Raw genomic sequence first — 12,891 nt, 5'->3', positions numbered from 1 at the left:
GCCGAGACAGGACGGGATGCACTTGGCCTCTGTCCTGCGAAGGCTGAGCAGCATCTCCCAGGGGCCTCGGCCTGCAGGAAACTCATGGGCTTTCTCTAGCCCGGGCCCACATTCCCAGACCCACCCTCCTGGGAGACGGACCCCTCAGCCAGAGGGCGAAGGGCACCCGCCTGGCCAGGTCCATGCTGACACTGCAGACATGAGGACGGGGCAGAAGCCTCCTAGCGCAGCTCCTCCAGGGCCTGCTGGGAGAATGGAGGAGGGTTCACTGCCAGCAGAGCACCCACCATGGAACAGGTCCATGTGCCCACCCACCGCTCTGTTCAGTCTGGGCACAGCCCGGGTGCCCCATGGGGCAAATGAATAGAGAAGCCACAGAAAACACTCCCGAGAGCCCCGCCCCGGCCCTCCCACTTCTCTGGAAATGGATTCCCAGAATGGAGTGGGGGAGGTAGAAGTGGGACCCCAGGGTGCCTGTGTGGACACAGGGGCCCCGCCGTGGGGCTCCTCACTCGGCCCTCCTCCCCAGGTCAAGCCCCCACAGCCCCAGCCTGCCACGCCCACCAGGGGTGAGGGGGTGCCGATGCTGCGAGCTGGCTGGGCTTCTGGGTGGGTCTCCCCGTAAGAAAGAAGGATGCGGAGGCAGGGCAGGAACGACTGTGTATTCCCTGGTTACAAAGCGGGGCTGTGGCGGTCACCAGCGTGTCCAGCAGGTCAGCACACCAGCAGGGCCTCGTCGTCACTGGCCTCCAACGCTGGGGAGCAGGGTGGCGGGGGGCTCCCGCAGATACCCAGTGGCTCTGGCGGGTGGGGGCCTAGGGTGCTGCTGGCCGAGGAGGCCAGAGAGTGAGGGTCCTGGGCCGAGCAGGGCTCCCAAGGCGTGTCCACAGGGGCTGGGCTGTCCACCAGAGTGTCCCTGCAGGCCCTTCTGTCCTTGTCCATTGGCCTGCACTCCGGGTCCCGCAGGCCTGAGGGGGGCAGCTCGGAAGGTCCCACCTCTGGTGCATGGCAGGGGACACTGGGGGGCCTGTCCCCAGCTGCTCTGGGGCTGCCCGTGTCCGTGAGGGGTGCCGGGGGGTCCGGGGCGGCCCCCGGTGCCGGCCGGAGGAGCCCATCGCCCAGCACCGTCTGTGAGATCCGCGCAGCGGCCAGCAGCGGGATCTGGCCGCGCGGCGCCCGCGGCCGGTGAAAGAGCCGGTTCCACAGGCGGCCGAGGCGGCGGCGGGAGGGCCCGCGGCGGGAGGCGTGCCGGCGCATCTGTCGTCGCATGGCCGTGCGCAGGTTCTGTAGCACCGAGACCTGGAGGGCGGGGCGGCGGCTGAGGGGGCAGAGGTCAGCACCACCCCCAAGGGACTCGAGACCCCAAGAGACCAACTTGTCCCCCCACCTGGCCATGACCTCACCTCCCACCTTCCTCGACCCCTGGACCAGCCTGGCCACTCGCCGTCCACCCTGGCCCCTAGGCCTGCCTGTCTCGGGCCTTCTCTGAGGTCTGGCAGGGAGCCTGGGCCCTGAGGGGCCTCACGCCCCCTGGCGCTCACCTGGGAAGCGCTGTAGACGGGAAAGTCCTCCACGGGTGGAATGAGGCCCTGCGCGATGAGCTGCCCGTAGGACGGGGGAGCCTCCCGCCGCACAAACTCAGCCTCTAGGCGCGTCATCTGGGTCTCGAAGGCCCTGGAAGCAATGGGCAGAAGGGCAGCATGGCAGGGACGGCCAGGACCCCACACTTCCCCTGCCCCCCCGCAGGGGCTCAGCAGCAGCACGTGGGCCCTGCCCCTCCAATGGACATCCCGAGATGCCCAGACCCTGCTATTCACGAGACAAGTCTCCGTGTGGACGGCCCGAGTCCCCATTTACAGACCCAAAGCAGTGGGCACAGGGAGCCCAGGGCCTCTCTCCAGGGAAATGAAGAACCCGCGGCTCCTGGCATGTGACCCCAGGCGCCCCGCCCTCCCACCTGTACTCCTGCGTGCGCAGCGAGTAGAGCTTGAAGGCGCAGCCCAGGGCGATGACGAGCAGCAGGCCGCAGACAAGGCTACCGATGAGGGCGGCCGTGATGACCTTGCGGGGAACCGCTGCCAGGCAGCCGTGCTCGTCGCTGCCATCCTGGCAGTCCTCCTGGCCGTCGCAGCGCCACGTCTCAAAAATGCACAGGTTGGTGCCACAGTGGAAGGTGCCAGGCTGGCAGGAGAAGCAGTTCTTCTCGTCGGCGCCATCGGGGCAGCTCTTCTGGTTGTTGCAGCGGTCGGCAGGCGCGTAGCACAGGCCGCTGCCACCCTCGCAGGGGTACTGGTCAGGCGGGCAGGCGGAGCAGCCCTGCTCATCACGGCCACTGGCGCAGTGCCACCAGCCGTCACAGCGCTGGGGCTCCGAGAAGCAGCCCTGCTCGCCCGGGTCACCCTCATCACCCTCGCCGCTGCTCCCGCACGGCTGCTCCCATGGGAGGCAGTAGCCCTTGACCTGGTAGGTGGCGTTGAAGCCGTGGCCGGCGCTGCGGGCACGGGCGTGGTAGGCCACAGTGAGGCGGCCCTGGGCGGCCTCAAGGCTCACGGGCCGGTGGTTGCTGCGGTAGGAGAGCGTCTGCAGCAGGCGGTCCCCCCGCTCGCCCAGGCCCTCGTACACCTGCACGTAGTCGTCGTAACCCAGCCGCAGCTCCAGCTGCAGCAGCACGCGCCGCGGGTCCTGCGTGTCCACCAGCCACGTGCAGTGGAGGTCTGAGGGCCCGCGGGCCGCTCCAAACAGGTCTGGGGAGGCAAAGGAGCCATAGAAGCTGCCCAGCCGCCGGCCGCACGCCAGGTCGGGGCAGCCAGCCTCATCGGAGCCGTCGCCGCAGTCCTGCGTGCCGTCACAGCGCCGCTCCACAGGCAGGCAGCGCGTGGAGCGCGCTCCACTGCAGGGGAAGGTGCCCCCAGGGCACAGGCTGCCCGGTGGCTCAGAGGCAGGTGCCGAGCAGTTGCCCTCATCAGAGCCATCGCCACACTCATCCACGGTGTTGCACTGCCAGGGGCCCGGCAGGCACTTGCCGTTGTCACAACGGAACTCGTCTGCCTGGCAAGAGGCCTGGCCCAGCTTCCCTGTGGGGTGAAGAGTGGGGGCAGACGGTCAGAAGAGAGCAGAGCCTCCCTCCAGCTCAGGGCCTGGGGCCAGGAGCGGGCAGGGTGGTTCCTCCATCCCAGTGGGACCTCTGTAGGGCCCGGGAAGAGGCAGGACCTAGGAGAAGGGCCCCTGGCCTCTCCACGGCCACCCAAGAGGCAGAGACCCCTGGAATGCCAGGGTGGGCTCAGTCCCTGACCTGGGCCGGGGCAAGGGGCAAGCCCTTCACTCTAGCCTCGTCTGTGTATTGGGGTCAGTGCCCTCCAGGGGCTCTGAGGACAGGTCCCAGTGCCACCACTGTGCTCTCGCTGACGGGGCTGCTGCAGGAGACCCTGCAGGGAGCAGGCTGGTGGAGGTGCTGCCCTAGCCTGGGAGCCCACACACACACTGAATGCTCTGTGGTGGCCCGCCCCGCCCTGCTGCTGGCGTCACCTCGGATGTATGAGAGACGGAAGCCCTGGGCCTGGCCGGAGCTGGAGGCGTCCGAGTGGAAGAAGATCCAGACGTGGTCCCGGACAGAGATGAAGGCGGGCGGGATGGCGGAGCCGCACAGCCGGAAGGCCTCCTGGTGGGGCGGGGCCGCGGGGCCCAGCATGAGCCAGTCCAGGGAGCACTGGTGAGACTCCTCCACGTCAAAGTTGCGGAAGCTGCGGAGGCGGAGAGGCTGCAGACGTGGGCAGGCAGGCAGTGCCCACCTGGCCGAGGACCAGCAGGGAATGGTCGTACCTGAGCTCACCGCAAGGACGGCCGGCCCCACCCAGCCTTGTCTTCCAAACTTCCTGATCCTCCACTCCCAGCCACTTGGTGGGACCCCTGTCACCACCCAGGGGCAGCCCCGTTGTAGGGCTATGAAGGCCCCACCCTGTCCCTTCCCGCCCTCTGTCAGCACACGCACAGCACCCCCACCCCAGAGCCAAAGGGGACCGGGAGTCAGGAGCCCCATCGTGGGCAGTTCCCTCCCCTGAGGGAGGGAGGCCCCAGGGTCCAGGTCCCTCCCACGCTGGGTCTGCGGGGGCAGGCACAGCACAAACTCACAGGCCTGTGCACTGAGAGGAGCTGTGCCCACGGGGCTGGCCTGGGCTGGGGCTGGGTGACAGCATGTCACCTGGGGAGAAAAACTGGCCCTGGACCCCCTGGCCCAGGCTGTCGGATGTGCAGGTCACAGGGCCATGGAGTACTCTAGAAGCCGCCTGTGAGGGTGGAGGCTTTGAGAAGAGCGTACCTGAGAGCCAGGGCCCTGTGGCCACAGGGAAATATGCACACCAGGGCAGACCCTGATGTTGCCGGTCCATCCCAGGCTCTGGAGCTATGGAGTGGCTGCAGGCCTCCCGGGCTTTGGCATTTAGGAGAGTGACTCCCAGCCAAATACCCCCAGGCCACCCCCTGCCAGGGTCCAGCCTCAGTCCCACCACCTAGTCGTCTCACCCCATTTCCCTCTGCATGTCCCCACAGCTCGAGCACCCGGGCCCCTGCCTTCCTGCCGAGACCACCCTGAGGCCCAGGGGAAACCCTGCTCTGGGCTCAGTGCTAGCCTGGCCTCAAGCCACCCCTGCAGGATAGACAGGACACCTCTGCCACCTCAGAGACAGCTGGACTATGCCCACCAGTCCCCAGGGCTTCCCTCCCCGGCAGCCCTCGCAGCCCTCAAGTGCAAGAGGCTCAGGGCAGGACGAGGCCCAGCTTCAAGCAGGCAGCCACAGAGGCCCAGAGAGACCCAGGGAGCTGAGCACACACATGCTAACATGCACACGACTCACACATGTTCACACGTACACTCACACGCATGCTCTACACATGTACTTGCACACATCTGTTGACACATGTGCCCTCCACACCTACTCAGGCCCGTGCTCACATATGCACACACTTGCACGTGTCCTCTATGCCCGCTCAGATGTGGGCTCATGCACATACACAAGCACACACGTGCTCACACATGTACTCGTGCACAGGCACATCACACACACGCGCACACTCAGCACGTGTAGACCCACCTCGATTCCCTCTACCACCCCGGGGCCCCCATACCTGATGGTGATCATGTCCCCACGGTCGCCCTGGATGTACCAGCTGCAGTTGGTGCCGGGCGGGTAGTTGAGGGGCCAGGCCGGGCTGTAGATGACGCCGCGCCGCTCTGTGTGCTGCTCCAGCTTCCCACTGCAGGCGGCTGTCGGGAGATAAGGCTCAGAAGCGCTGGCCTCACCACTGGGTGGGAAGTGGCGTGAGGGAGGGGGGCACTAGAGGCCCCCGTGGCTTGAGCACATGTCCTCCCCAGGGAGGGATCAAGGCCAGTCACAGGCCCATGGCAAAGGGCAAGACCACAACTGGAGACTTCATGGGAGTAGTGTGTATGGGGGGCCAAGGAGAACCCACGTGGACTCGAGCAGCCCACCCTGTGCCCGGATCCTGTGTCCCATCCCCATCCCCGCAGGGCTGGGAGCGAGCCCACCAACAACTCCCTCGGCACCTCCAGGGTGCAGCCTCTTGGGCTCAGGGCCTCAGCTTAGCGGAGAATTCTGCACCCCCAGGCCCGTCGGCCCTGCACAGGCGATCCCACTGGGGTTCCCTGCCTGCCCTCCCTGGGACCTGCCAAACACAGACCTCAGCGCCGGGAGGGGAGGGGCTTTGCCCACCTAACAGATATTTACTGAGGACATACTATGTGCCGAGTGCAAGTATTAGGCCCTTTGAGTAAGACAGGCAAAAGCCCCGCTCTGCGGAGGCCGCAGGCTGCAGGAGGAGCAGACGGACTTCATGCAGATGATCTGCGTGGACTGAAGACTATAGAACAGGCCTGGAGGGAGGGGCCAATGTCCAGACCAGCTGGAAACACAGGCTGGGGCTGATCACAGCTTGTGTGGAATTGGGGTTTTATCCTGAGCATAAGGGGGAAGCCACTGGAGGTAGGTGTGGCAGCCAGATGAGAAAACTACCCCTGCGCTTGGCTGTGCCCACCCCTCACAGTCCCTGCACCCCACAGTCCCTGCACCCCACTGCCCCGTCTCATCGTCACAACAGACTATGGGGCAGGCGGGGTCCCTTACACAGATGGAGAAACTGAGGCGCAGGGAAACAATGATGACTTGCCAAGCCCAGTGACTGCACCTCCTTGTTCTCCCCCTGCCTGGCACCTTCACTGTTGCCCCAGAAGCAGGGGTCTCTCTGCTTGCTGTCAACAAGACTCTTCAGACCCCACACAGCAGGGCTGCAGAAGGAGGATGACAGCTCTCCGTGCCCATGGAGATCCGGGTGACCCAACACTGTGACTATCAGGGAGTCAGTAATCCCCAGCGACAGCTCACAAGAGCGTCAGAGGACCAGGAGAGAAACACACACCCTTGACCCTAAAGCAAGTTGGCCACCCTCAGGTCGCCATCAGAGCCCCAACAGTCATCGGGTCATCGAGGTACCAGCCAGGCCTCTCCACTCAGCACTCACCCTGAGCCTCAGATTTCTCCCCCATAAAACAGGAGCATGTGCTCTGCTGGCAGCCCAGGAGGGAAAGGACTAAACAGAGTGGCAGCCAGGGCCCGAGCAACGTGTTCACTCTGACGGGCGAGGCCACCGGCTTTGTGGACCTCACAGGGGCCCTGGGTGCTGACCTGGGGATGCCCTGGGAGGTATGTGGTTATGAAACCCAGAGGAGGCTTCTCCTCACGGAGGGTGCTGGGTGGGGGGTTCACAGGCAGGGAGGGCCCAGCACGGCTGGGGGGCACCGTCCCCTGTGTCAGGTCTAAGCACACATTACACCCGGAGTCAGGAGGCTCCGTCAGCTGGGGTGGGGACCACCCCTTTTCCCCGGTACCCTCAGCCCGCAGGACAGGGCCTGGGCAAAGCAATACCTACCCCAGCCCGGAGGCCTTCCCTAGGGGACGGAGCCCTCAGAGGCCTGGCTTCTCAGCCACACTGATCACAGGAAGCCAGGCCTGCAGGGACCTCTGTCTGTCTTTCAGGGATCGGGCGGCCTGTCTCCCCAGACCACCAGATAAGTCAGGAGCAGATGACGGGACAGCTGCCAGCCCGGCTCTGCCTCTCAATAAAGCCCTGACAACACACCCCCCCGAAATAGCCTCACCCCTGAGCGCCCCCACAGCTGCCCCAGAAACCCCCACATCGGGGGCAGCAGTGTCACCCGGTTACTGTTGGCTCTTCTCCAGAGAGGGCCCCGAGACTGTGGTGTCTGCAGCCGTCAGCCTGGCCCACGCAGAGTGAACATGGAGAGGAGGGACACAGGGTCCGTGCAGGGAGCCGGGAGCTCTGGGCGTGGCCTCTTGACCAGGTACCGCTTGGCCGTGGGCCTGGGGGCACCACCAGCTCAGACAACCAGGCCCAGGCCTCCCTGTGACAGCAGGCCTCACCCCACCACAGCATCATGCAGGACCCAGGCCCAGGAGGGGGAAAGGGCCTCATGAATCTGGTCCTGGGGCTCACACCGCCAGACACACCCACCAACCTGGGCCTCAGCTTTCCATCAGTAAAGTGGAGTCAGTGAGTGCCGCTTGTCTCAGAGGGCAGCTGGGAAATCTGAGGAGAGCAGCCGTCTCCAGGCAGACGTCACGTGATGGGGGGCTACGCCCTAGGGAAGGCGAGGGTCCTGACGGGGTGTGTGATGATGGGCGGGCAGTGAGGGGAGCTGAGAGGACTGCGTGTTTGGGGAGATACTGATGCAGGAGAGAGGGTTTTGCGGGTGTTTGTGGGCAGTCAGAGAGCACTGTCTGAGCTTTAACTGGGCGTGACCCGAAGATTCCCTCAGCCCCTAGGCTGAGGTGGCCGCTCGAGTGGGCAGGGATGACTGAGCACTTTCAGACCAGCCCTTCTTTCCTGGCCCTAAGAGCCGTCAGATACCCCGGAGAGGGCCCGAGCAAGGCTCATGAAGCACAATCTGCAGATCCGGTTTCCAGAGGCGATCGATACGCTGGACAACCTGCCTGGTGTAACCGGATGACGGGGAGCCAGGAGCCCCACTCGGGGGAAGCTGCCGGGTGAGTGGAGAACAGCCTGAAGACCCCGCCCAGGCTGCCCTCCCCGGGTTACATGGGCTGCATGGCAGAGCCGGCGGAGCCCAGAGTCCAGGACGCAGGAAGTGGGTCATCAGACCCAGTTGGTGCCTGACAACCTGGGGCAGGACGGGGGCTGAGGGACAAAACCTGTGAGGTCTCTGGGCAGCCCAGCTGGGCCCCCAAGAGTGTCTGAGCCCAGTGAGGGCTGGGAGGGGGCAGGGGGCACAGTTATGGTGCAGGCTCCTCACAGTAGGAATTGCCCAGAAAACTCTGAAAATGCAAAACCATGGAGTCTTGGGTGGGGGACACCCCAGGCAGCTAGAAGCTGGTCTCCACTTCTCTTAGCAATGCAGGAGGGATCAGAGCTAGGGCTCCAGACCACCACCTGTGGCCACACGGGCTGTGCATGCAGCTCAGGACACTGGGGGCGCCATGTACAGCCACCTTGATGTGATTAGTGGCCCCTGGAGTTGGGCGACGTGGACCCCATTGCGGCCTGAGGTCTCGATAGCTAAGAACGCCCAAACGTGTGGACCTGGATGGCTGTCGTTCTCTCCCTGGCTCTGTGAGTGATCCTTGTCCCTGGAGCATCACTTCTCTACACCTGGGACACATGCATGTGGCAGGCACATTTGGGGCAACATGCTCCCCCATCACACCAGCAGGAGGGCTAGCCTGGGGCTCACGTTCATTAAGATGTGACCCCCCACGCCCTCCACCCCAACACTCTCCACTACGGCCACAGACACCTCACCCAAGCAGAGCCAGTCAGTCTTCTCCTGGAGATTGAGATGGGGAGACTGGGTAGTTAGCTGTGGGGACCAGGACTCTAGGCAGGGCTGGGGCTGGCTCAATGCTGAGCAAGGCAGGGCCCTGGGTCAGCGGAGTCAGCAGAGGAGGCTAGGCTGCAGGGAGCAGGAGCTGGTGTGCAGCGAGACTGAGGCCACGTTGGCAAGACCGGCCCATGAAAGTAGCTTCTGTGGACCCAGGCCCTCCCCATCCCCGTGACCTTGCCAACAGAGATCCCTCTCCCGGAGCCAGCTTCAGTGGGTTTCTGTTGCAAGCCGGGCCCTGAGCAGGACTAGAAGTCCCAGTCCCTCCTGCCCCTCCATGCAGCACAGCAGGCAGCAAAGTCAGAGCCCCCCAGACTGCGGACCGCACACCGTCCCCATCTCCCTGAGGCCCTTCTCAGATGTCTCCTGGTGGCACCAATGGCCACAGGGGCCCAGGCTTATGCATTCGCCAATCCCTGGCAGCCCCTCAGCAAAGAGCAAAGACTCTGATGGCCTCGGCTGCCCCTCCCGCTCCCGACAGTCTTTGCTGTGCTCGGCACTAGGCCTGAACACAAAGATGGCCAGTGGATGGACGGACCCACTGTGACAGGCAGGAGGCAGGAGTGGTTCTAACCGTGTGTCTTAGATTCTGTATGTCTATTTGGCAACCACTAATCACCGGGCGAAACTCTCAGCCAATTGCTGATCTCTCTCCTGCACACCAGCTTGCCTGGAACTGGTCCTTCCCGGGCAGGCCGGCTGATCCACGGCTGAGACCCCACCCACCTTCTTACCTACCTCACACACAAGCCAGTATTTCCCTACAGCCCAAAGCCGGCCGGAATTATTCACAGTAGCCAGTCCTAAGCTGTTTCCCTGTCCTGTCTTGCCTTTCCGCCAGAAACCCCAGCAAAGGCTCTGGCCCAGGCCTTCCTCTCCCTCCTGCGTCTGCCTCACCAAACCTGTAGTCCCCTGTGGCCCCGTGTGGTGTGGTGTGTCTCCTCCTCTTAAGACACAAGTAACAAATTCTTCTGTCAATGGCACTGGCCTCTGTGTCATCACTCAGTCATACCTTTATAAATTAAACCCCAGGTATCATTGTAAAACAGGCAGGCATCTTACGGCTCCTCATGGCCCTCGGGGAACCCCACAGCCTACAGGAGGCACAATCTGTCAACTGTACCAGGCCTGTGACAGTTTGCGAGTGGTATCAAGCCAGCACGTGCCAACGCCGCGCTGAGCACCATTCCTCGTTCGCCCATTCAACCCTGATAACCAGGCTTTGAGGTCGGTCCTGTTACTGCACCCATTTTACAGAAGAGGAAACTAAGACTCAGCAAGGTGTGAGCTTGCCCAAGGCCAGACAGCTCCACTGTGAAGCAGAAAAGATGCACAAGGATTGAGAGTGCAAGAGGCCAGGGACCTCAGGGTGGACAGGCCTTCAGGTGGCTCAGAGGTCACTGAACCAGAGGGACAGGGAGGAGGGGAGGAAGGAGAGAAGCATCTTACTTACCCAAGGCAGGAACCGCGCTGCTGAGCCGCCCAGTGAGGACGATGTTCACTGTGGGAGACACGAAGGGGGTTCAGTGGGGGGCAGTGGCTCTTAGGGGCCTCAGGACCCCTCCCCCACCCTCACAGCTGAAAAGAGCAGTGTGCAAGCCTGCACCAGACCATGCTTGCTGCCCCCCATGCCTGGGAACTCTAACTCACTTGGAGGGGGTGTTTCTGTTTCCTGTCGAGCTTGGGAACCTCGAGCCTGGACCACCCATCAGAGAGCAGCCCTGGCTCAGCCAGGTGGGGGCCCTGCCTGTCAAGGGGGATCCTACCACCTTGAAGGGCTTCCTTTGAGGGGCCTTGCCAACCGCCTCGTCCACCACGAGGAAGGAAGGGAAGCCGTGCTGATGACCCCGTGTGACAGGCACGCACAGAGAGCAGGGCTCGGGGCCCTTCCTCTCACTGGGCCATGTTGACCTTGAGAAGGGAGGCAAGGAACTCTCCTGCCACTCACCCCTCGAGTACCCACGGCCGTGGGGTTTGTCCTTTGCCTTCACCTCCTGCCTTCCTACGGGGGTTACAGGACCAGGAGGAAGATATGGGCAGAGCCCACTTCCAGGAGTACAAGGTGCCCCCTTCCTCCAACATCAGGAGGCCAAGGGAGGCAGAGAGCATCTCTGTGGGGCTCAGCCCTGACCTGGTGAGGCAGCAGGGGCACTGCCCACTCTCAGGACACCAAGGCTCTGCTGGGCAGAGCCCATGCCACATCTGGGCAGAGAGGACCTTGGGGAAGCCAAAGGGCCTGTCCCCCTGCCCTGCTCACCTGGGAAGCCCAGCCCCCAGCAGCTCAGAGGCCAGAGCCCATGACCACTAACAGACCGGGGAGCGGGTGCTCTGGGGTCCCGTCCCTTGTTTAGACCAGCTCACACAGCTGAGGCAGGGGCCTTGCCCCAGCTCCCTGATTCTTGGGGGGCTGAGGAGGGTGCAGCCTAAAATGGACAAGTTTCTTTATTCTTTGTCATTTCAGTGGCTTCAGCAAACCTACGGGTTACAGCACCTTCACTGGTGACAATATAAGGTGTCCCCTAATGACCCCCAGCTCAGATAATGGTCTCTCTCCTTTATTATGGTAAATAAAGAAGCCATGTGAGTTGAAGACTTAACTCCTTCCTTCCCCTCTCCTCCACACAGGGCCCTGGAAAGATGGGCAGACAACTCCTGGGTAGAGTAGGTGCCCCTCTTGCCCAGGTGCGGGCCCTGGCCAGGTCCCTGGGCCTCCCCAGACACACCACCCTGGGCTGAAGAGGCCTGCCCCGCTGGCTCTGAGAAGACACAAAGGGAAGACAGGAGTCCTTCTCCCCGCCGCCGCCTGCTAGCCGGCATCCTGAGTCCCGGCTCGGCTCCGGCTAGCACCCGCCCCCACCCCAACTCCGGGCAGGAAACAGTTCCTGTTCTTCAGGGGGCAGCTGGCCCTGCCTTTGTCCGTAGCTCCGGAGGCCCCGATCGCCGCCGGGCTAAGCGCGGGCAGGCCAGGCGGAAAGCCGCTGCCTGCCACCCCCGCCGCCGGCACCGGCGGGCCGCCCTGCGCACGGCTCGCCCCGGGCTCCAGGCGCTCTTCCGAGCCGGCCGGCAGCCGGGGCTCCGCTGCCAGAGTCGCCCTCCCGGGCCTAGGACCCCAGCAGGCCGGGGTGCGGGGGGCGTCGTCTCCGCGGCCTCGGCCGGAGCTCCCGCAGCGCCGACTCCGGGAAGCCCGGCTGCAGGGGGAGGAGCGCGGCGGGCGGGGGTCCGGGCAGGGCGGCGCGGAGCTGCGGGCGGGGACCCCGACCCCGCCGGGCCTGCGCGGCCCACTCACCCAGGCAGACGACGGCGAGCTGCGCCCGGGCGCCCGGCGCCCCCTCCGGGCCCGCGCCCGCCCGCTTCTCCATGCCGGGGCCCCGCGGGCGCCGCCTCCTGCCCCCCGGCTCGGGCTCCGGCTCCCGCGGCGGCGGCTCCGGCGGCGTCTTTGTGAGGCGGCGGTGCAGGCCCGCAGCGCTCGGGGCCACATCGGCCGCGGCGTCACGGGCCCCGCGGGGGCTCAGCGGCGGCCGCCAGGGAGGACCCCCGCCCGCCACTGCCCCCGCGCCCCGGGCGCCGCGCCGCGGCCGGCCCGTGCCCGGGGGCCCCCGGCGCGCCCATGCCCCGCGGCGCGCAGCCCGCCCGGCCCCGGCGCCCCTCGGCCACCCCGCGCCGCGCCCAGCCCGCCCGGCCGGTGCCGCCGATCGTGCGTCTGTGGGTCTGTCGGTCCTCCCGCCCGGCCCCTCGCCCGCCCGGAGCCTGGAGGCCGCGCCGCGCCAGCCACGTGACGCACCCGCCGAGCCGCAGTGGCGCTGGCAGGGCGGGCGGAGGCGGCGGGGGCCGGCCGGGGCGCGCGCCCCGCCTTGGGTGCTGGACAGCTCCGCGCCCGCGGCCCCTGTCCAGTCCGCGCCCTCCGACCCTGGAGCCTGGCGCTCGGGGCGGGCCGAGCGCCCAGGGCCCCGGTCAGCGCTCGCCTG

The 12,891-nt window shown here is 65.3% G+C and overlaps 1 protein-coding gene across 2 annotated transcripts; it reads right to left on the bottom strand.

Annotated features, from left to right (window-relative positions):
• Positions 1-27: 27 nt before the first annotated feature.
• On the bottom strand, positions 28-12,464 carry LRP3 (LDL receptor related protein 3). 2 transcript variants are annotated; one of them, XM_058529092.1, is made up of 7 exons: positions 12,213-12,464; positions 10,380-10,427; positions 5,122-5,260; positions 3,526-3,740; positions 1,958-3,074; positions 1,542-1,674; positions 28-1,299 (listed from the first exon to the last, which is right to left on the bottom strand). In XM_058529092.1, exons 1-7 carry the CDS (start codon positions 12,283-12,285, stop codon positions 715-717), a joined length of 2,310 nt encoding a protein of 769 aa, XP_058385075.1. In that variant the 5' UTR covers positions 12,286-12,464; the 3' UTR covers positions 28-714. The 2 variants fall into 2 exon arrangements, with proteins under 2 accessions (XP_058385075.1, XP_058385076.1); XM_058529093.1 differs by lacking the exon at positions 12,213-12,464 and adding an exon at positions 10,577-10,641.
• Positions 12,465-12,891: the final 427 nt, after the last annotated feature.

Source organism: Diceros bicornis, chromosome 34, assembly GCF_020826845.1.
Source record: "Diceros bicornis minor isolate mBicDic1 chromosome 34, mDicBic1.mat.cur, whole genome shotgun sequence".
Taxonomy (NCBI): Eukaryota; Metazoa; Chordata; class Mammalia; order Perissodactyla; family Rhinocerotidae; genus Diceros; species Diceros bicornis.
The sequence above is the reverse complement of the archived record's forward strand: the minus strand, read 5'-3'. Positions and strand labels throughout refer to the sequence as shown.

Bases quoted from the DNA above. Each gene is read 5' to 3' on its own strand.
- LRP3 (XM_058529092.1), bottom strand. From the start codon at position 12,285: ATGGAGAAGCGGGCGGGCGCGGGCCCGGAGGGGGCGCCGGGCGCCCGG. The intron at 5,261-10,379 runs GTAAGTAAGATG...ATCTCCCGACAG, and splicing joins CAGCGCGGTTCCTGCCTTGG to CCGCCTGCAGTGGGAAGCTG. The intron at 1,300-1,541 runs GTGAGCGCCAGG...CCCGCCCTCCAG, and splicing joins CCGTCTACAGCGCTTCCCAG to GTCTCGGTGCTACAGAACCT.